This window comes from Nelumbo lutea, chromosome 1, assembly GCF_056320005.1.
Source record: "Nelumbo lutea isolate HS-2025 chromosome 1, American lotus-T2T, whole genome shotgun sequence".
NCBI classification, from domain to species: Eukaryota; Viridiplantae; Streptophyta; class Magnoliopsida; order Proteales; family Nelumbonaceae; genus Nelumbo; species Nelumbo lutea.
In genome coordinates this window covers 176105222-176128512 of record NC_142684.1, presented here as the reverse complement: position 1 = coordinate 176128512, position 23291 = coordinate 176105222, and the positions used below count along the sequence as shown (strand labels likewise).

The following is a 23291-nucleotide window of genomic DNA, read 5'->3' as shown; positions in this document are numbered from 1 at the left end:
AGCAAACTGTGAAATTCTTTCCAAGGAGAAGACCTTGTTGCCCTAGGATCAAGACCAGCGTCCCATCCGTTGTCTGCCATGCCATGAATGCTTATAATTACATTATGCCAGTAATGCCATGTTTCTATGTTTGATGTTTCCTAACCCTAGGCCTCCACCATCCCTACTCCTTGAAACCACCTGAACTTTACCAAATGATCTTTTTTTTTGTATCCCCCGGCTCCCACAAGAAGTCTCTCATCAGTTCTCCAATTTATTGGCCACTTTTATGGGGACCTTAAAGGTTGAGAGGTAATAGACTGGCAAATTAGTCAATGTTGACTTTATTAGGGTTATTCTACCCCTTAGAGATATGTAGTTTCTCTTCCAGCCAGCAAGCTTTTTTGTGAATCTTTTCACTACCGGATCCCAGAAGCTAACAAAAGTTGGGTTCCCCCCCAAGGGTAGTCCAAGGTACTATAGAGGCCAATCACCTACCTTACATCGCAACAAACTAGCTAGGCTTTCAACCTCTCCTCTCTCCATATTTAATCCTGTTACACAACCTTTTCTCCAGTTTACTTTGAGATTGAAGATCTTTTCAAAATGGGTTACCATCCTTTGTAAAACTGCCATTTCTTCCCTTTCTCCTTTGCAAAAGATTAGAATATCATGTACAAATTGTAAATGGGTAACCACCACATTGTTCCCCCCAATTCTCTACCCTTGTATCAGATTGTTGGCATCAGCCCTTGAAATCAAATCACTAAACACATTTGCTATTAGAGTGAAGAGGAAGGGGGAAAGGGGGTCACCTTGTCGAAGGCCCCTTTTAGCTGGAAAGAAATATTTGGCAACTCCGTTAACCAAAATGGAATAATGATAGGAGGAAATACAACCCTTTATCCATTTCCACCATCTCGATCCAAAACCTCCCAACCTTAGCACTTCTAGAACGAAATCCCAATCTACCAAGTCATAGGCTTTCTCCAGATCCAATTTGCAAACTAGCCCTTTTCCTTTCTCCGTTTTTTATACTCCACACACTCATTTGCAATAAGGATTTGGTCTATTATTTGTCTTCCAAACACAAAAGCTCTTTGATTTGGAGAGATTAAAGAGGGAAGAACTTTTTTAATCCTCTCAACTAACACCTTGGAGACAATTTTGTACATGCTACCCACAAGGTTTATGGGTCTAAAATCTTTTGGGTGAGAGGCATCTTAGGTCTTATGGATCAAAGTTATAAAGGTGGGATTTGCCCTTGAGTTGAATTTTCCCCTTAAAGAATTCAACAAAAACATCCACTAAATCAACACCCATAATTTCCCAGCAATCTTGAAAGAAAGCCATCGTGAAGCCATTTGGGCCTGGGGCTTTGGATCTTTGCATAGAGAATATAGCTTCCTTTATTTCTTGAACTTCAAAAACCTTTTCTAGGGATTCCATCAACCCCTAGGACCTCTTTTCTAGTCAAAATTTTCTAGTGGCTCTTTGGAAACTCCCTGACTAGTAAAAACGCCTTTAAAAGTGATCCACAAAAGCCTGTGCTATATCCTCCTCCCTAGTTAAAGTTTGCCCATTCCACACTAGCTGAACAACAGAATTTCTTCTTTTTCTGACATTTTCTACTAAGTGGAAAAAACTTGTATTGCCATCACATTCCTTTAACCACCGACATCTAGTTTTCTATCTCCAACAAATCTCCTCTTTCCTCACAATCTCTTCCGGCTCATGCTTTAGTCTCCATCTCTCAGATTTCTCTTCCTCTTTTATTGTCCTTTTCCCTTCCAGCTCATCTAATTCCCCTATTCTATGTGAGATGTGCGTCTTTCTTTCCTCCAATGACCCAAGTACTTCCTTATTCCACTCTTTAATCCTGCCCTTCAACCTTTGTAGTTTTTTGTAAAATCTAAAACCCTTCCATCTAAACTCCACTTGGTCTTCTTCCCACCATTCTTTCACTTTTAATTTGAAATCCAGATGTAGCAGCCACATGCTCTCAAACCTAAAAGGGTAGGGCCTCCTCCCACTCTTTGTTCAGAGATGCTGATAGGACAGTGATCCAAAGTAGTTCTAGGCAAGGCCCTAACCACTAGGCTCCACCACCCTTCCTCCCAGTCTAAAGTAAAGAGGAATCTGTGGAATTGGAGGGTTACTTAGGAATAATGGGTAATTATTCTAGCAAATTTGCAACCTTTATTAACATGTACATGAGGTCACCTCTTTATTTTATAACATGCCTTTTTATTAGTGGTTGCCTGTTTAGTGCATGGTCACTGACCATTTGATGCATTGCCTCGGGAAGCCACAACGACTTGTATACAGAACCTCAGGTTATCAATAACCATTGGATGGCAAAGCATGATGATTATTTGGGTGGGGGGGTGGAGATCATAGGTTGTGATAGGAGGGATGAGGGACAAAGCCAGACCTGGATGGCCATGTAGACTGCAATTGGATTAGATAGTTGAGACCTTTGGCATCAAGAAAGAATCCTCCTTTAGTTTCCTAGACTAGCCAATATTTCTATAACAGATAACCTTGAAAGAGAGGGTGTGCCAAGAAACGAGCTTTCAAGCCCATACTTTACCAAGTTGAGGGTATATTTTCTACATTTTGTGTAGGGGATTTGATGGGATGGTGAACAGTACTGGGCTTCCTTTTATCGTGAGCCAGGGCCTTGCATATCTATTAATATATATATAGCATTTAAGCAACACATTTAAGTTGCTTATATAAAACCAATGAAAAACTTTCTTGTACAGAAAGAGAATAAACGGAAATTATATAAATAAAGAAACATAATAATATCTCATGGAATATCTTTTCTAAATAATCAAATAAAGGAAATATCTCCAGAATTGGCTGCTTTGATGGTATTTATCTCTCAAAATAATTCTCCTTGGACTTAATCATGTGAGCATCAACTATATTACTCAATAATCTCTAAATGCTGTTATAGCAGCTTGCTCTTTACAGGCAAACCAACTAAGCAAACAACAGGTCTGGCTGAGATTAGCCTTATTTCTGGGCTCAACATTTGGACTTGGTTGTATGAACAGCATGGATGTCCTGTAGTACCTTTCCATGCTGAAATCCTTATGAAGCTTAGCCTTTATTAATTATGATGCTAAATAATCTCTCTCATTGCCATAAAAGCAAGCGTTACTAACTATGCCACAGATAAAACCACAGATCCAACTTCGAGTAGAGTTGGATATGGATTTTTTTGCTTTCTTATTATAGGACCAAGAAACAAATACCTATCAGAATGGATTCTATAAAACCTGGTTTAACATCTACAAAAAGATTTCGTGCCTTTGTCAGACTCTTTGGCTAAGCAAGGGGTTTCTTGGGTATCTTTGTATTGGGCTAATTTATAATTTTACAGTGCTTGGGTCTGTAGACTCTGTACTCATACCTTTGAGGAGGTAGCATCTTGTGCCTCCTCCAAGGCTGATTGTACTTCCCCTTTTTATCTCTTTAATAAAATTGCCTAATCATTCATAAAAAAACATCTACAAAAAGATCTGGTTTAAGAGATTTTCCCCCACTATCTCTGGGTACACAACTGCACCATACATGCCATCTTATCAGTATATTATTCCCTGCCTACTGGGGAGGTTACCTAGTTAACTTTATTTTTCTGACTTGGGAACTACTTTTTTTAAACCTTTCTTATTTCTACTTGATACATTTCTACTGTAGACATGATTAAAATCTTTTGGACATTAAGATTGCAAATGGTTCAAATTTTATATTTTTGTTACTCATGCTTTTCATCAGATTTTCCTCTCAGCATCTTAACTCTTCAATCCATTTTTAGTGACATAAACATAGTGTTCTTTGGGCTGCAGAGCTGATTATAATCCACAAAATGATTTAGTGGATCAAGAATTTACTTTAAGAGGACAAAGGTTTCATAGAAAAGACCTGCAGGTAAATATTAATTTATCTTGTTAAGAGTGGTAAATGTTCACTTCACTTTCTTAAAATATAAAATTTTCCCTATTTTCTCTAAGGAGTACTTAAGAATCTCCTTGCCTTCTCTTTTCTGTTATATATATTGTTAAATTTTCATCTCTCATAACTTTCTCTTTCTTTCTCTCTCTTTTCAAAATATACTTTGAATCACAGACTTAAAATATATTTGTCAATATGCTTAGACCATTGCTCTTCATGAAGGCATGGACTTCTAATGCCTTTTCTGATGCTTCATTGAGTATGAGGTGAGAATTCCGTTGGATATGGCATTCATGGAGGCTTTTCCAATTGTATTAGAGAGAGGAGACAAGTGGATCTGATATTAGGCTGGCTGGGTAAACTATAAGTTCCAAAATCAGATTGGATAGGACCAGTTTTTTGGGGTTTAGGCTCTAATTACTTTTTAACAATTAATGCCAAACAATTCACTATAAAATTTTCCACTTGATGGGTTTTCTGGATGATATTTAATATTTCATGGGGCTTAAGTACAACAATTAGGATGCCACTGGACATAAAAGGGCAGCCCAGTGCACAAGGCAGGAATGCGGGGTCTGGGGAGGGACAGATGTACACAGCCTTACCCCTGCACATACAGGGAGGCTGTGTCCAAGATTTTAACCCTGGTCACCCAGGTCGCAATTGGAGCAACCCAACTGTTGCGCCAAGGTCCACCCTCTAGGATGCCACTGGACGTAAAAAGTAAAAAATTCTCAATTGAAAAGAACTAGGGTGGGGTATTCATCAAAAAAAAAAAAAAAAGAACTAGGGTGAGGCTCAATAAATAGAATAGTAGTGCACTTTTTTAGTCCCTTCTCTTTGGGGCATTGGTCAGGGAGGGGGGAGGGTTGGTGGTGGTGGTGGTTACATAACTAAAATAAAGCTAAAACCAGGGCCATTTGAATTGGGTAAGAGAAGAGAGGATTAGGAAATCCACAATAACAAAGTTAATATATAAGGATGTGGTGGAATTTCGATTCTCCTCTCCCAGTCCTGCAAGAGGGAAGAGCCTCCCCCATCAAGGAGAGAAGAAGGAAGTGACTTTATACTTTGATGGAAGTGCAACTGGAAACCCGGGTACAGCAGGAATTGGTGTTGGTGGTGTGCTTAAGAGAAGGGATGGCCACCCTATGTGGGCTTTTAGCGGAGCAATTGGGGTTGCGGACTCCACAACTGCAGAAATTGTAGCTGCTTTAATAGGACTCTGTATCACGAGGGCTCTAGGCATGATTGATCTAACAATCAAAGGAGATTCCAGCAACAGGATAAAGTGGTTGGGGGAGAAGGAAAGGAGGACCTTGGAGACTAGCCCACTACTCAAATGAGGCTAGAGATCTGTTAAATTCCTTGTCTGTAAACATTTGCTGGATTCCTAGGGAATTAAATTCTGTAGCTGATAGTTTGGCTAAATCTGGTACACACAGGGATTTTTGTACAGTGATAGAAACATACCTTTGTAACCTGTGTGTAGATTGATTGTACATCATCTCATGTACTCTCTTTTTCCTTCTTAGTCAAGTTAACCTTTTTCTCAAAAAATTTTTGAGGAATTATAAGAGGAAAACAACTAGGAGGTTGAGACGATTACCATGGAAAAAAGGTTGAGGAGTTTCCATTTTCTTTCTGAGCTAGGATTGGGTCTCACTGATGACACATATATGGAGTCTATCATTAGGTGAAAGCATGGAACCAAACAACGTAAGAGTGAAATTTCAATACAACTTTATTCATTAATTGTGTTCTCTATCATAGGTTTAGGTCCATATTTATTGACTATCAGATTTCAATGACTGGTTCTATGGGTCCTAGACATAAGTTCTGTTTTTTGCCCAACACAGAAATTATAAAGCACCAAAATTTACTTGAATTTGATCTAGTCACAATATAAACTTTGTAAGAACTGGTTTATTCCTAATTGGACTCATATTTGCATTGGTTCTTAATATATCTAAGTAAAAATTGGAAATGCATAAAACAATTGGGACCGGGTTGTTTCTTTATTTGGGTGCAGGTGGAACTTGCCCTCTGAAGTAAAGCTGCTCTTCACTCCAGTTGCTCTTGGGAGATTGACAAAAGGGGGAAGATAATGTGGAAATGTATCAGAGCTGCCACCCTGTGGATTTTATGGGAGGAGAGAAATGCTAGAATATTTCAAGAAAAGGAAAGGAGTCTTGCTGAAGTCAAGGAATGTATATTGACAAAGACAATTTCATGGCTGAAATCTTCACAATTGTTGGCAGATTTCTCCTTCGATGACTTGAGGAGAAATTGGGAAACAGTGGCTTGTACAGTCTCCACTAAGAACAAATTACAGGTTGAATAGAAACCCCACTGGATGGAGTGGTAAAATTGAACTTTGATGGCAGCTGCCAAGGTACCCCAGGGCCATCTGGAATTGGAGGGATTCTGAGAGATAAAGACAGCAATATGTTGTCTCTTTTCTCAGGACCAGTGGGTGAAGGTGATTCTGTAAGGGCAGAGCTACTAGCAGCAGTACAAGGTATACAAATGGCTAGTCAATTAGGAGTGAACAATTTGTTGGTAGAAGGAGATTCCGAGGTAGTAGTGGGCTGGCTGAATAGCCCAGAGACAGTTTGTTGAGGCTACAGGGATCTGTTAAAGAAAGTTAAATGGATGACAAGAAATATGACTGTTAGGTTCCAGTGGGTTAGCAGATCAGCAAATGTAATGGCCGATTCTTTTGTTTGTTTTTTTATCAATAACAATTTCATTAATTCACCTAAGAGGTTACATATGCAATCGGCCATTACATTTGCCGATTCTCTGGCCAAGCAAGGGGTGTCAAGGGGTGATCTGTTTTGGGCTACTTTGTAATCTGTATCTAAGGTTTGGGCATGTTTAGTGTTTATGGTTCAGTGCTTGGGGGAGGTAACATCTCGTGCCTCTTCCTAGGCTGCTTGTATTTCTGATATTTATTTCAATAAAATTACTCTCATTTATCAAAAAAAAAATTGGGACTCTACAAGCATTTCTTTTCTGATCGGCATACTCTACAAACAAAATATGACCATAGAAAAATATTTTAGAACTCAACTCATACGACAAACTTGATAATTGCTGCAGCCTATGTGGTATAGTGGATGAAACTGTTCCCTGCTTGCTACTAATCGCAAGTTCACTATAATCATTTGGTTCCATTTTGTCCTGCTGTTCATATGGCAATTGGGTAATGTCCAAGGATATTCTCATGCACATTATTCATGGTCAATAAGGGCAGTAAATGCACAATCCTACGGAACCTCTATCCTGCATGAGGGTGATCATTTTCAGCCCAGCCCAGAAATTCTGGGCTTGGACCTAGGTTGTGTCCAGGCCCGGCCTGCACACATTTGTATATTATATTATATATATATATTGTATTTTGTATTTTATATATAAAGATTATAATATCAATATTTTAGGCATAAAAGTCATTAGTGTGGAACTAGGCCCAGGCCCATGTAGCCCGGGCCGTAGCTTATGTTTCAGGCCCACAACCCAGGCTAGATCAGGCCCGGGCCTGGGCTATAGCCGTTATCACAGGTGATAAGCCTGGTCTGAGCCTAGAACATGATCACCCCTACCCTACACCCTTTTCTGGTGCATTTGGAAGGAGACAAATGATCTGATCTTTGATGGTAAAAGCTTACCTACTGAAGGGTTAATTGCGGAGGTTATGATTTTTGGTCACTGGATCATAGGTCAAATGATTCAACCATCCAGTTTGACTTAAATAAAAATATGAAAAAGTAAAAAATAGATAAATATAAAATGGTTCTAGATTATCTTATACAACTATTTACATGAAAATAAACATAAAACAATAAACATTAGGGATTATAACACTCATTAACACTTGTATTTGTGGTATGTTTTATGACCAAATCAACATTTCTAAGATTCAGGCAACAAAAAAACAATTTTTGCTGCAGGTTCGTAGTTTGACTAGTCTGACAGTCTGTTCTGGTCTGAGTACAAATTTTTAATGCATGGGATTTGTTTACCGTCCATGTTTGTCCACTTTGGGTTTTTCCATGATGGCATAGATGAAGGCAAGTAAATAATTTGAAAAAGTGGAAAGATTAAGCATTGATAATGTTTCCTTGAAATATGTATTTTTTGTAGTGGACTGTTTTTGTGGAATGAAGGGATTATGAAAACAAAAACAATGGGAAATGTACAAGTTGTATAAAGGAGAGACTAAAAGATTGAATAAAGGAATTTTGTGCAAACAGAACCAATCGAACACCAAAAGAAACCTTATATTTGTCTTTGGGGTTTCTGCACTCTAGAGGTAGCATTCCCAGGTTTGCCAGGACATTCTGGATCCACTTAGGCTTCTAAGAGGAGGCCAATTTTCGAGAATAGATTGTCCATGTTAACTGGCTGACTGCTGGCAAGTGTTGATGATTGGCTATTCCTTAGGCTTTTCTTAAGAACATCTTATGTTCATGGGTTTTTTAGTTGGTGGGTGTGGAAGCACATTTTTACCTTCTATGCTCAGGGACAAGGGAACTGACAGGAAGGATAAATAGGTAAATAGATGAAAAAAAGATCAGTATAGTCCAATTAACAGCAAGAACCGGTTTGGTGTCACTCCTCAGAATCCTATGGCATGTTCAAGCCCTCTTAATATACAATGATAGTTAGGTTTCGTTTGCCCAAAATATGCTGCATTCTTCATTACCAGAGGTGCTATTTTGTTTTGAGATATGGAGGCTGTAATATATGGTTGCTTATCATAGTGAATATATCAAGAACACTTCTGGAATCTTACTCTACACACCAATCCATATCTTACTCAAATATTGATTTTGTTTTATCATATTTTGTTTTATTTTGGGTATAGACTTGAAAGATTCTAGTAAAAGCCAGCTCATGTTAGATGGATTTAAAAATGCTGCAGGTTACTAACAGTCGGGGAAATGTACTTCAGTGTAGCCATTACATGCCTGTTGTTATTCCTGAAGGAAAGGCACTTCCATGTGTGATATACTGCCATGGAAACAGGTCAGTAAAAATAAGTTTTAGGGTCTTTCGTGCAAGTGTTCTCTAGATGTTTCCTTGTTTACTCTCTCTTTTTCTACATGGTGCTATTCCAGTCATTACATACATGTAAGAAACTCAAACTGTGCACTTGTCATATAACATTTTCCGCCAAATAGTGGAACCCAGACTTGTCAAATAACATCTGGTATTGCTAAAGAGCATTTCATAAAACATCTAATCCTCAATAATGGTTTCTAAAAATATAATGGTTTCTCAATTTGTCTTCTAGATAGACTATCTGATAGGAATCTGCTTAACTAGGAACTCTGAACAATCCATTCATCCCAGATTTCATTGATCTCGCCTTCGTGATGTGATGTTTATGCTACCAACTTGGCGTGATTGCATCCATTCAATAACCACTTGAGTTCCCTCTATTTTGAAGGACAAATCCACTCTCAAATCCTGTAAGTGCAAAAATGATCTCTGACGGTGTCTCTCTTCGACGGGTCCAGAATAAATGCCATGAAACTGCCTTGTTTGTCCCCTGAAGGCTTCTCCAGCACGTGAGAGGCTGGAATTAGTAGTTAAAAAAGAGTTTGCTCGTCCTGTGCTGGTGGTGACTGATATTTATTGTCATGCCTATCTTTGCATAGTAAAACTATGGTCTTCCACCCTCCAAGAATTGTGTTCATAATCCTCCTCTTCATGATCCAATGTGCTTACCCTGACTGGCACCAAATCGATGATGGTTCTGACCTCATGCTTCTAATCATGAAACTTTCAAATTCTCTCTTCTCATATGCCCCACAAAATAGCTGCTCATATACACCTTCACATTATTTGCCCATATATTGGCCACTGGTGAATATTTCATATCTCCTTTTGTCAAGGGACAGTTCAATACTTTGCAGTTTACAGGAGACTGTAAAAGAAGAAAGGATAGGATCTGAAGCTACACATGTTTGAATGCTTTCCTGATATATCTTGGGCTAATAGAACTGAACATTTGTTTTTTTCGTTTGCTTTGGATTCCGATCTTGGGCTATCAGAACTGGATTTTCTTCTTTTGATCCTACAAAGTGTAGATAAACTGAGTTAAACCAATGGGTTCAATCTAGATAACACTTGAAAACATCATATGCTTGCCTTCATGATTCAATGGTGCTCATGCCTTGGCTTGAGATCTTTTCTGTGCATTGGGCTGGCATACTTCTTTTGTCTTCATCAACTTGTATGAATGATTGTAATTACTTAATCCAGCATGTGATTAAGAATGTGTAGGAAATACTTTGGTTGACAGAGTCTCTTAGTTGTAATGGACCAGGAAGATCTATTTCTGTTAGAGGTGCAAGTTACCTCGGGGCCTTTCTGAATCCCAAAATCATCCAACTTGGTACAGATGATATTTCTAGTGGACATGAGGAGGTGATATAGGCCTATCAGGCCCAATTTTAATGTGTCCACTTCAGCAGGTCCAACATATCTATTTGTTCCACCTACATCCAATTGTAAATCTAATTGAAGGCTGATCATCTTCTTCCTTTGTTGGAAATGCTTGTTGATATGAGTCAACTCAGTCAAGTCATATACTTGAAGTGAACGAGTGTTGTATTTTGTTCTTTTGCTTAATTGCTTCCTTAATAGGACTAAGTCATTTACTCGGTCTAGTCAGTCAAGCTTTGGTTGTAATAATTAAATAGCACGAGAAGGTTTGTGCTATATTAAACTCATTTTAGTTTCCCATGTACCACATTAAGCCTTTGGATTGTGAGGATTATCTTGTAATTTCCACTACTTATAATGATTCTTACCTCATCTTTTCATTAGACCTGAGGATTTTTTCTGTATTTGCAATTTAATGGCCCTCACTAATTGAAAGCCATATATTCTTTAATGATCACTGGAACTAATTTTCTTTTTTTCGCATCCCTTGTGGGATCCTAAGACAACTTCAACTAAATTGATGTAAGCCTCTTGTGTTTCTAAGTTTGTTAACTAACATCAATATATCTTGATTTCCCCAGTGGTTGCAGAGCAGATGCCAGTGAAGCTGCTATAATTTTGCTTCCATCATATATCACAGTTTTTACACTTGACTTTTCAGGATCTGGACTCTCAGAAGGGGAACATGTCACTCTGGGATGGAATGAAGTAAGTGCCTATTAGAGGGCTATTCCTTCTTTCAGAGATGATTTGAAAATTTATGTTATCATTTCAAACATGTAATGTTCTATTGATTTTTCCCAAGCACCATATCATTGTTTTTCTGTACTACAAATAGCCAATTTATCACCTTTTTTCTTCCCATCTTTTATGGAATCTAACATGGTTTGGGCATTTTCCAGAAGGATGATCTGAAGGCTGTGGTCAATTATTTACGTTCAAATGGCAATGTGTCTTGCATTGGTCTGTGGGGTCGTTCAATGGGTGCTGTAACCAGGTTTATTTTTTGCCATGCCATTTATTGTTCTTGCATACAAGGATTCTATAATGTAGTATGGACATTGTTCACATGTGTTGAAAGAAATGCTGTTATAGTGGTCCTTTAAAGGATGGTTTAACCAGAAGTTTCTTCTACAATCTTTAAGGTTCCAATTGTGATTTTGTATGTCAATTAAACAGATCCTTTGACCAATTTTTGCAAGACATTTTATTTTTGGAGTAGCAAATCAATTTGACTGGGATGGGTTCTACTCTACTTAGATGAGTTGGTACACTTGTGTGGCATTCTCTGAGTTATATGAGTTGGCCAAGATGTTAGTCACTTAGTCTTTGAAGGTTATATGGAGGTCAGTGTCCAAAACCAACCTCATTGAATTTTGATCAAATTCAAATTGAGGGATGCCAAAAGGCAATGCATATGGATATGGTGCATCTGCAGCCTGCCATTGTCACCAGGACAAAATACTCCAACTGGGAACTGACCCTTCCAAGTTTTCCATAACAAGTAGCTTGTCTCCTCACCCCCTCTTAAGAGAGCAGAGAAGCCCTAAGTTGATCTTCACCATCAGCATCTGTTGTTCCTATTGAGTCTTTCTTTCTTTCTTATTTTGTTTCTTTGTGTTTTTTGAAAGAGATACCTTTATATTTAGTATCCATTATCTCAGCTTATAGTTTTCAGGGCGCTAAGGTGAGGTTAGGCGACAGGGGGGGCGCCTTGTTGCCTAATGGATTTTTTTTTTTAAAGTAAAAATCATATAACCTATGCTAGTTCCCTAGGTTCTGTAGCTACTCGCAACCATATTTCCTTAATAATTATCCATAAATTTCATAAGTATAGACTTCATGTTAAAGTATAGAAAGTCAACATATTCATGAGATGAAGGAAAAGAAAGGAAAGAAAATTCAGGGGCTGAACCCCTATTTTTGTTATAGGAAAAGAAGAAAAATATGTTGATTAGACAAAAGTTTAAGTTCTTCCTTATTGGTTTGGGTTTTGAAGTTTTTGAGGGTTCATTTAGCAACATGGGTGTTCATTAAACCCTAAGAAATAAGAAAATAATAAAAAGAAACTAGTATATAAACACACAAAATGAATATTTTAGTTTAATAATTTCTATTTTATAATTATAAAATAGTAATAAAAAGAAACTAGTATATAAACACACAAAATGAATATTCTAGTTTAATAATTTCGATTTTATAATTATAAAATAGACATTATTAAACAGATGACGTGATGTGTTGCTCAAAAAATGCAAGCTCAACTTGAGGAAATGAGTTTTTTTTTTTTGTTCACCAAATAATCTTAGAGAAAATGCTTCTTGCATGCATGGATGGAGGAAGAAGGGGTAGAAGTTTTCATGTATAACTAGATGCATGATTAGCAAGTAACCGCTTAAGATATTTATATTAGTTTTTGATTTCTTCTTGCTGATGTTTCTTTATTTTTATTTATATCCAAATCTATTTGTTTTATTTATATTTAATGATCCCACAATATGGTACTTCTGTACCAAGGTTTGTCTCTTAAGATTCTGTATTTAACTCTACACATGTACAAAATTTGGTTCTTTATTCTCTTTCTCTCTCTCTCTCTCTCTCTCCACATTTATACGTGTGTATGTGTGCATGTCTATCACATCTATTTCATCATCTTCTAAGACTTGTCCCAACTATGAGTTGGCTACATGAATCCTGTTTCACCATTTCTTTATGTTCACCGATTAAATTATGGGCGTTTCTGCTACGTCTTTCTACTATAAACATTATATTTTGTCACTTGCAGTTTAATGTATGGAGCTGAGGATCCATCCATTGCAGGAATGGTCCTTGACAGCCCATTTTCCGATTTGGTTGACCTCATGCTAGAACTTGTGGAAACTTACAAATTCCGTCTACCCAAGTTCACTGTAAGTAGATGTATCGTAAAGAAACTTTTAGATTGTTGATATGGTTTTATGTCAGCAGCTTCATTTGTTTTCTTTGTGAAAATATTTTTGTTCTTATATTTTCCTTCAATGGTGTCTGACTAGGTAGATAATGAGAGTAAAGAAAAGAAAATTGAAAAGAAAGAAAAAAAAAATGAAAACAACGATTCTTTCAGGAGAGAGTAAGATTAGTTTTTCCTCCTCTCACCCACTGTTTTCTTCTGCTTCCTCTACCTTTAAGGAGAGAAAATAAAATAAACCAAAGAGAAAATTCACCTTCATATTTTGTCTTAACTTTTCTTTCTGTTTTGGTTTCTCTTGTCAGCCACACTGAGGAAAGTCACTTTCTTTTAGATTTTCTTTTCCTAACATTTTCTTCTCAATCAAAAAGGGTGTAATTAATAAAGTAAACATTAAATCCTATTTACTTTCCATACACATTGATATGGAAGCATGTGTGTATCGGTGTTCAAGAATTTAGGAAATAGAGTTGTATCCCCCTTTTCCTGTACTTGTTGGTATCCATATCTGGGCATTACAAGTTTTTTGGTAGGGGTTAGGAATTACTTTTAGTAGGGCTGCAAATGGATCAGATTGGATTCGGTAAAGTACTAAAGTGTATATCCGATCTGATTCGATAAGAAATCTGAATGACCATTGTGTTCTTATAAATTTTTAATACCGCCAAGATTCTTTTTTGCAGGTTTACCTTTTTTCACTTTTCACTGAAGAGACATTAATTGTTCATAGGAAACCAATAGATGGATTGTTTCACTGAAAACCGCCCATCTTATATTTGAGATAATTCCTCTTTCTCTCTCTCTCTCTCTCTCTCTCTCAAGATTTCATCAATCAGACACTCAGTGGGGTTTGGTTTTGACTGAAAATTTGGGGATTTTCCAAGGTAATTTTGTGTTCGAATCATGGGAGGACTGGTGGTGAAGATGATGAAAGGATGGCCATGGCTGTTGCTTCTGTCAAAGAAATTTGAGGTTTTACAAAGGATGGAGGGGTTTCAGGTTGGCATAGGCGAGGGAGAGATTGGGGGAGTTTTGGAGGTTTGGATCTTAGATGGAGGGGTTTTACTATGTTTATTGGCATAGCAGTTTCATAAAACCGAAATCATATAACCTGAACTGGGCTTTAATCTGTCACGAAAAGCAAGGTGAAGAGATGGGGATACCAGTGTCTGTTGTTTGCAACCTACAAATTGCTTGGAAACTTGTCTAGAGCCAAAATGGTCTGCAAATTGGGGAATTATGAGCAGGTACAGGGAGTGCTTAAATAACCATGCTGTCGGAATCGGAGGCCATGTCATCGATGGATGTGGAGAGTTTTTGGCCGCTGCCTGGCAGAGAGGAAGGCTTGCTCCTTAAAATGCGCCGCCTGCAACTACTGTTGAATTTCCATTGCAAGGAGACAGAGGCTGCCTACTAGCATAGCTCCCCACATTGGCACTGTTTCTCTGTTTTAGACCGAAAACTGAAAACCTTCATGAAATCTTATATTAATGGGCCTAAACTAAACTGAAAAACCGAACCAAACCAAATTGAATGGTTAAACCGAAATATCGATTAGGTTAAACTGAACTGAATTTGGTTAGGTTTGGTTCGGATTATTAGAATAGTTAAACTGAAATATCGATTAGGTTTATGGTTCAACTGAACCAAATTGACCGAATGAACACCCTTACACAGCTTTACTTGATCTGCTGGAGGAGCCCTTGGATTTAGCATGTGAAATGATTCACTCTCAATCTGGTGAACTTTTGATTTCTAAGCAGTGCGTGTTTTCAAATGCTAGGGATGTTCAGGCTGAAGATGGTGTGTTTGTTAGGATCTTGGGTTGCTGTTTGGTCTTTGGCAAAAAGATACACTTCAATCAATCACTTCAATCCATGGGTGCAGAGAAGGCTGCATTACATGGCAAGCTTGAATTTGGTGCATTCAAATGAAGAGGGTTTTAACCTGCAAAGAGTAGAGTTCTGTGTTGAGGAGGAGACAGAAGAACACCAAATTCTCATTATTGGAAATAGTTGAAGCTTCACTCAGTTGGTATCTGGAAAGTCCTATGGGGGTTTTGGAGAATTCGTTTGTGTCCCAATGCATTTAATGGTGGTGTGAGGCTTAAGGAATTTGAACATGGAGTTTGTCAAGAGAGCAGTTCAATTTTGTTAAGTAAAGGTTTGACTTGAATTGGGTTTTGTGGGCTGGTTACAGACCATCAACAGGCTGGCTTAAACAAAGGGGACCAGGCCCACTTAAAAAAATCATGTGAGTCAGGATGTGGGGCATGTAGACAATCATGATTATCTATTGTCATCCTCAATTGAACCTGCTCCAAACAAAATTGATTCTATTGGGAAACCCTCATATCAGCAGCCTCGTTCAAGTGGTGAAGGGATGATTTCTAAGAAGTCTAAGTTGGAGTTTAATAGAAGACTGAAAGGTGATGCTGGTATTGTCTCAAATGGTGGCTTTGAAATTGTTGATTTGTGGAAGCAGCATCCGAACAGAAGGCTAAGAGGGCAGAGGGGAATATTACTGTTGGTGTCTTGAAGGGTAGAAAAGGAGTGGTGTTTAAAATATTTCCTAGAGGAGAAAATTTCAGAGGTAAAGAAATAGTGAGGAGATCTGGGAATGGATGGTTACAAGGTTAGACAAAAAGAAAGACTTGAACAGGTTGATGGATAATGAGATGGGTTGCACTTAAGAGACGGGAAAACCATTATGGATAAACAAACAGAGAAATTGGGTAATCCCTGCGATGCGGTAGAGAGGGAGTTACTGAAGTCAGCAGAGGACTCTTGTAGCTGCATGTATTGAGTTGAGTTTGGATAGAGAAGGGGACTTTGCAGTGGATATTTTGGCATTACCGGGATCTGATATTGTTACTTGTGTGGCTGCAAGGAAGTCTTGGTGAAGGGGAAACAGACATGAGGATATCCGAAGTATCTACAAAGGTGGCACTGGAGATCGAAGGAGTTGGGAATATCGAAAAAGCAAGAACAAAGGAGAGAAAGGTGGATGACCTATAGGATGAAGAGGGGCCTGGGAACAACATTGTCAGGGAGTTGGGAGCAAAATGGTATGAGAGAAGAAAGAAGTATAGAATGAATCCAATTACAGAGGATGACGAGAATGGAGATGAAGATGAAGTTTGCATCGATGAGACCCATGTCATTGGGAAAACATTGGATCTGGAAATAGTAGTGAAAACAGAGATCGAGGTAAGCAAGTCTGGGTTTGGTTTTTTCTTGGAGGAGAGGAATTTGTGATGAACCACTCGATGAATCACCCATTTGGATCTGCTCGTCATCTGTTCCAATCTTCAATCTGCAAGAATAAAGGAAACAAAGGAGATCCGAGACACTAGCCTATGGAAGCAAAGTGCAACCTGGAACTGCTTAATCCGAATTGGGCTAGCTGGGAGGCTCTATGCTCTTCCCTCAATAGTTGGGCCAGCTGGGAGACCCTATGCTCTTCCCTCAATAGCTTCCTTTTGGGTGTGCGTCGAAAACAATCTAAGTGCCCTTTTATAACAACATCCTATTGTGTGCAATAAATGCTAATAGGAACGTTGAAGTGCAACTGTTTGGTTGACTGAGTCAAGCCCCTCTGGATTGAGACAAGTGTCTCATTGATCAAGGATTTTTCCACTTGATCATCCAGTCTACACCAAGTCAAATGACTTGTCATTGACCCATTAAGAGCTGGAAATAGGATCTAATAAAGATTCTAAATAATGGATTCTCTGTGCATAAAAAAAATGAAGGAAAAACACTTTCATAAAAATGAACAACTAAAATAATATTATAGAAAATAGATAATTATAATAATATAATTAAAGAGGAAAAACTTCATTGTGGGTGCAAAAGTGTAGCACAGAGATTAACTTATTTTCCATCAACATGTGGCTTGTCACATGGCCACTGGATTGTCCAACATGTTGAGGATGAACAAATGAGGGCCTATGGCCACTCTACCAACAATTTGCAAGGAAAAAAATTAACGAACTGGAAAAAAGATTTCCTATGCCTCTAATGGATAGGAATGAGGATAATTTGGATCCTGGTGTGACATGCAGTGTTGCAAGGAAAGAAGATGATCAAATTTAGTTGGGTTTGTCTGAAAATATTGGATTAATATTTACGAGGATGGTGAGGTGGCAGCAGATTGGGTTTCTGAGAATGCTGTTTTGGCATTTGAAAGGATCATTGATCACTCTAAAATTTTCCCTCAAACCAAACACAGCCTAAGGATTTGCAGATTCCTAAGAAGATCCCTAGACCCTAGTGCGGTAAGACAATTCAGAAGCCAGAAAAATCAACAAATTATCCAAGTGTCAAAACTTTTTGCTAGATCAAGAGGGGGTTTGTTAGGAATTGGGCCCTCAAAGAAGGTTAAGAACACAACAAAAAGTCACAAAGAGAAGTAAACAGGGTTCTGGGAAAGGAGGTGCTGAATAATTGGGTTTCATAGTTGTGCAATAGTCTTTTGGGAGGAGGGTATTATCTTCAGGAGGTTTTGGATGGATCAATAGCTTAATATCTTTTGGGAACTAGTTGTATCAGGTGGAGCTGGTTCCATTGGGCCTTGGAGAAGGATAGTAGTTCTTGGGTCTATTTTTTGTTTTCTCTTGAGGTGATGCCTTGTCACCTTATTGTATCTCTCTTTTTATTTCAATAAATTTTCTTTTTATTTATTACAAAAAAACTTATAACATATGTAGAATCATATGTTCAACAAATCATGCTAGAAAAAATTTGTATATGTAAGAACTTAATTAAAATTGGCAAGACATTAGTCTTGAGGAATGGCATTTTAGCTTTCATAATATAGAAGCATAGTATGTGGGATATCCATGTAGAGGATTGTAGGAAATGGACAGTCATATCCCCATTTCTGATGGTTTCTGTTTCTGATTTCTTCTAACCTTGAAGGATTGTTCTCATCCTTTTTTTTAGTGTAGAATTGTGATTTTTTATCCATTAACTGGTTAAGCTTATTGTAATCTATATATTTTTCAAACTATCCTTTAACTTCCATATTAGGACTATTCTTTTGAAATTGATGACTCCTTTCTCCTCTTTGGTTTATTCTAGGTGAAATTAGCAATACAATACATGCGCAGGGTTATCCAGAAGAAGGCAAACTTTGACATAATGGACCTTAACACTATTAAGGTTTTATTTTTCCTATAATTTTTTAAGGTTTTTGATATATTTCTGATTGATTACTTTGGAAAGATGTGCATATGTGGATTCTTATTTAATTTTGAGACTTAATAGATTATTTTAGTTTTGTTAGAGTTTCATCATCAATAAAAGGGGAATATTTTTATGGACATGAACAAATTTGTTCAACAAAATCCATTATTTATTCTTGTTCCTTTATTAACATTCTGTGTACTTGAACCCACCACAACCATTCTTTCCCAATGAAAGGAAGCTGACTTGGTAGGGGTGAGTTTAAATAGCTCCATATTTGATGCTTTTTTTATTTTTTTTAAATAAAAAAAATACACAAAACTTTGATGGGGCTGGGAAACCAAGGATGAGGAGGTAGATAAGTTGATATGGACCAAGACACTTGATTATATATAACAGATTTTTTTGGGTAAAAATAAAAAAGAAAAATTTATTAAAGAGTTAGAGAGTACAAAGGTGACAAGATATCACGCACAGAAATTTTAAACCCAAAACCCACACCAATAATATCTCCATCCCCTAATAATACAGATTTTCCTTCCCCATTTTTACAAGCATACAAAGGATTCACTGCCCATTCCAAAACACTTCGCCCCCCCCCCCCCCTACTATCCCCAAAACAACAATGATCCTAATATCTTTCACCAACCAGGTCTCCTAAAACATAGACCCCTAATGACTTGCTTACTTAGACTCTGGTTTCCACTATCTTTTCCAAATCCACATTGCTTTCTACTTCTCTCACTCGATCCATCACCACCTCCTCATCCTTCCCTTCCCCTTCTGAAATTTCTTTCTCCACTTCACACTCCATCCCCTGCATCACCTCATCTCTTGTCAACGTACCTTTTTTTGAACAGTAGAGGTGGATTCCAACTTCTTCTCCCCAGCCTCTTCTCCACTGCATCCACACTACTGCTACTTCTATCAAGGCTCTTAATTCTGTTCCTGCTTTTTATCTCTTTCTCTTATAGATAGTTAAATACTCTTATACCTACAGCAAGGCCCAACTCCAAAGAGATCTTCCTTTAGCTGATGGAAGGCCTTGGCGACATGAACTAATTGACTATTGTTTGACCTCTTGGGTTTTTTTTTGTCATTTATTACTGCACCTTCATTTTTTTTCTAGTTTCTTTAAGCATATTTGAAATTCTTTTTCTCCCTAAATCCACCCCCAACTTCTCAATGGACACTTGTCCGTCGGACCAAACTTCCCCAATTCAGATTCCTTGACCTTTTCAGCTCCTTTTCCTTATTTAGCTCATTCCCTTCAAATTCTAAAGCTACCATATTGTTTCCATCACAACTACACGAGTACAAGTGGCCTCCTTTAGAAACTGAGTAGTCTCAGACTCCTCAGAATAGACCTTCCTTTCCTATGTAATCTCAATACCACCTTCCTGTTTTCCAAGCTCTGAATCTGAAATCTCATTAGCAGACTTCTCAATGGTGCATGCTGAAGGAGAGACCCTTTCCAAGGCATCCTCTTTTACTGTCTCTTCAAGGATCTCAATCAATCCCAACTGTGATTCCACAAAACTAACCTCCTTGAAACACTGCCCTTAGACAATAGTATCCTCTGCTTCTAGGACCTGCTCTTCATCTACAACTAAACATTTCTCCTGAAATACACCTGCCACCTTTGACTGATTATCAAGATGCTTGATTGACTTCATCTCTAAGGATGAGTCACCCTTGAATGTATCAGACTTCAGATCGCTGCTAACAGATTCTGATTCCTCTTAACCAATGAAATGAGTCACAGCCACTAAATGAAGGTTGAAGGTAAAAACTTCATTCAGCTGGCCTCCACAGATTGATGCAAAGGATGAGAATAAAAGCTTCAAGCTTCCGCAGATGGAAAGGAAGCCCAATAACACAATTGGTCACATCATCCTTAACAAGCAGCTTCTTTGTGTTAGATAATGGGGACCATCTTGAAACTAAAATACTACCATAATCTGATTGAATATTTATGGTTTCCAACTCCAACTCTTCATCCACCAGGTTGATGATTGCTTTACCCTTTTGAAAAGGTGTAAATATCATCTTCCCCTTCAGATTTGGAGTTCTGATTATGGCTTTCATAGGTAGCCATGGCAACCCAAAAATTTTATTTGCAATTTTTGATCATTGGAATGATCAATAGAATTTATCTAATGAGTGATGGATGAAGATACAAAATAAGAATTAAGGGGCCGTTTGATAACAGCTAATTAGCTGAACTGAAAGACTTATTGTTTTATCTTTTTTGTTGATAAAATAATTAAATAATAAAATTTTCAAGGGTACAGTTAACTAGCCAACTTCAGTTTCAGCCATGTAAGGAGCCCATAATCTCCTTGATAACTTATTCACTTAAAAACAAAGCAATAATCTTTTCAGTTCAGACTTCAGCATCTTCAACTGTTATCAAATGGCCCCTAAGAAGATAACTTTTGAAAGGGTTTCAGAAGAGGGGACTGAAAGCCTGCAAAAGCTGAACTACATACATAAAAGGAAAAGAAAAAAGAGAGAAGAATAATTAGAGTAAGAAGAAACTTTTTTTTACTGATAAAAAAATAATAATTAGAGTAAGAAGAATGAAGAAGAGATACAATCACTTGAAAAAGAAAAAAAAAGTTTTAGAACAACTTAGATGCCAAAAATGGTTATTTATCCCCTTAAAAATAAAGAAAAAGGACTTAGATACTTAGATATCAAGGAGGACTTATATTAGCACACACTCTTATGGTAGCTAAAATACAATATAGAATATAAGAATAACCCTTATAAGCAAAGAAATTTGAATATGACAATCCCTAAGGAAGAAATCCTTAACTTGTCCAACAAGAAATGAAAGTATCCCACATAGGCTGTTGGTTACTCTAGAAGCAACATTAACTTGTTCTACAAAGAAACAACCTACATGTAACACCCCCACCAAAAAAGAAAAATGAAACCTAACTATTCCTGAAAGAGAACTCACTTTAAAACACCATAGTTTTTAAGCTCTAAATGTGCTATGCCACTGTCACTTGTTTCCTAGTATCCATGAGTATAAATGGGAGCATCTGCTCATTTCCTTGGATTTTATGCTGGTCCTTAATACGATGCATATATGATATGAAGTCAAATTTAACGTTAACCAATAAAAACGGAAAAGAAGGGTTGTTGTTATTGGTAGAAGAAAACAATTGATCACTTTTGTTTTTAGTTTAATTCTATGTTTTTCTCTTTGTGAAATTAATCTTTGTAATTCTTAGTTTTTTTTTTTTTTTTTTTCCTTTTGAATTACAGGTGGCAAAGTCTTGCTTTGTTCCTGTTTTAATAGGGCATGCTATTGATGATGACTTTATTCTTCCCCATCACTCTGATCGTATATATGATGCTTATGTGGTAAGTCTTTCGTCTTTAGCTATTTTTGGTAAATTTTGAAAAGCTATTTTCCATTTCACCATATTGCCCTTGCATGCATAATTCACTTTCTTATTATTTGTTTACTGTTGAGTCCAGATGACCTGCACTTGATGGCTGTGTTAGGGGTTATTTAACCAATAATAATGCCCCAAGTCAGCCATGCACACAAGTTGGAGATTGGAATGGTTGTGGGGCTTGTACACTTGATGGCTGATGTGGGGTGTTATTATTGGCTAAGTGATCTCTAACAAAGCCATCAAGTGCTGCTTATCCAGACACTTTTCTGTTATTATCATTCTCTTCTTTTACATCCTTATTTTCTTTTTAGTTTTAAAAGCTGATCCTATCAATAGAAAATGTAAATGGAGGAGTAAACCCAAATTTCAGAACCTTGTTGATATAGTAACTATGTGCAACTTTTCTTTTTTGATGGATACTTGTATAGAGGAATACTAGTTGTATGTTCTGTAAGGGACAGAGCTGTACAAAGCACAACTCAACAGGAAAAAAAAAGAATCTATTGAAGGGTATAGTTGTAGTTGGCACTTTTGTTAAGAAAAGAAATAGTATTGAGTTCGGGCTTGAGCCAGAAGGCACTGTGTTCACTTCTCACTCGATCTCTTCTCTTCATTCTCTTTTCCTCTTTATTGTCTTCTTTGACACTAACAGATCCTCTTCAGTGACTAGAAGACTATTACTACATGGATGTTGCCTTTTCTTTTGATCCCTGTTTCCTCGATTGTAGCAGTAGTAATCCCTCTTTTATTGGCTGGTAAGTCCAGATGACTGTAAGGCTATTACTACATGAAACATTGCTATTTTGATCTCTGTTGATTCAGCTGCAACTTGTCAAGAGGGGAGGGAGGGGTTGGTGGAACGCCCATAAATAACACAGACCTAACAAATTTCTACCGATATTTCTTATTCATTTTTTCCTTTAAGTTGACTCAATCTTATAGTATATAGGAGAAAAGGTAGGGTGGCCAGACTAGGAATGGCAACGGGGTGGGATCATATTCCCCGTCCCCAACCCCAATTATGAAATTAACCCCCGTCCCTGTCCCCGATCCCCGCTGGGGATAAAATTTGTCCTCATCCTCGATCCCCAACGGGGACCCGAATCCCCAATTTTTTTTAGATAACAGTATTTATTTGAAAAATAAATTTACTTAAATAAATAAAAAATTTAAATTATAAATAATTTTTTAAATATGTTTTGATATATATACATACATACATAATCGGGGTCGGAGTGGGGTGGGGACCTCAATCCCCATCCTCGACCCCGTCCCCGTCCCCGTCCCCGTCCCCGCCCCACCAAAACAATCACCATCCCCGACCCCATCGGGTTGGGG

General features: G+C 37.6%; 1 protein-coding gene across 3 annotated transcripts in view; it reads left to right on the top strand.

The window, feature by feature from the left end:
* LOC148879386 (uncharacterized) overlaps positions 1-23291 on the top strand; it is a 37454-nt gene that overhangs the window by 5623 nt on the left and 8540 nt on the right. For all 3 annotated transcript variants that reach the window (XR_016104210.1, XR_016104211.1, XM_088960913.1), the window contains exons 2-8: positions 3840-3921; positions 8873-8976; positions 10983-11109; positions 11304-11398; positions 13187-13310; positions 18433-18513; positions 21817-21915. Coding sequence is in view for 1 of the 3 variants with exons in the window: in XM_088960913.1 (XP_088817039.1) it covers positions 3840-3921; positions 8873-8976; positions 10983-11109; positions 11304-11398; positions 13187-13310; positions 18433-18513; positions 21817-21915 (712 nt within the window). In the remaining 2 variants the exon portion in view is untranslated. The remainder of the gene's footprint in view (positions 1-3839; positions 3922-8872; positions 8977-10982; positions 11110-11303; positions 11399-13186; positions 13311-18432; positions 18514-21816; positions 21916-23291) is intronic.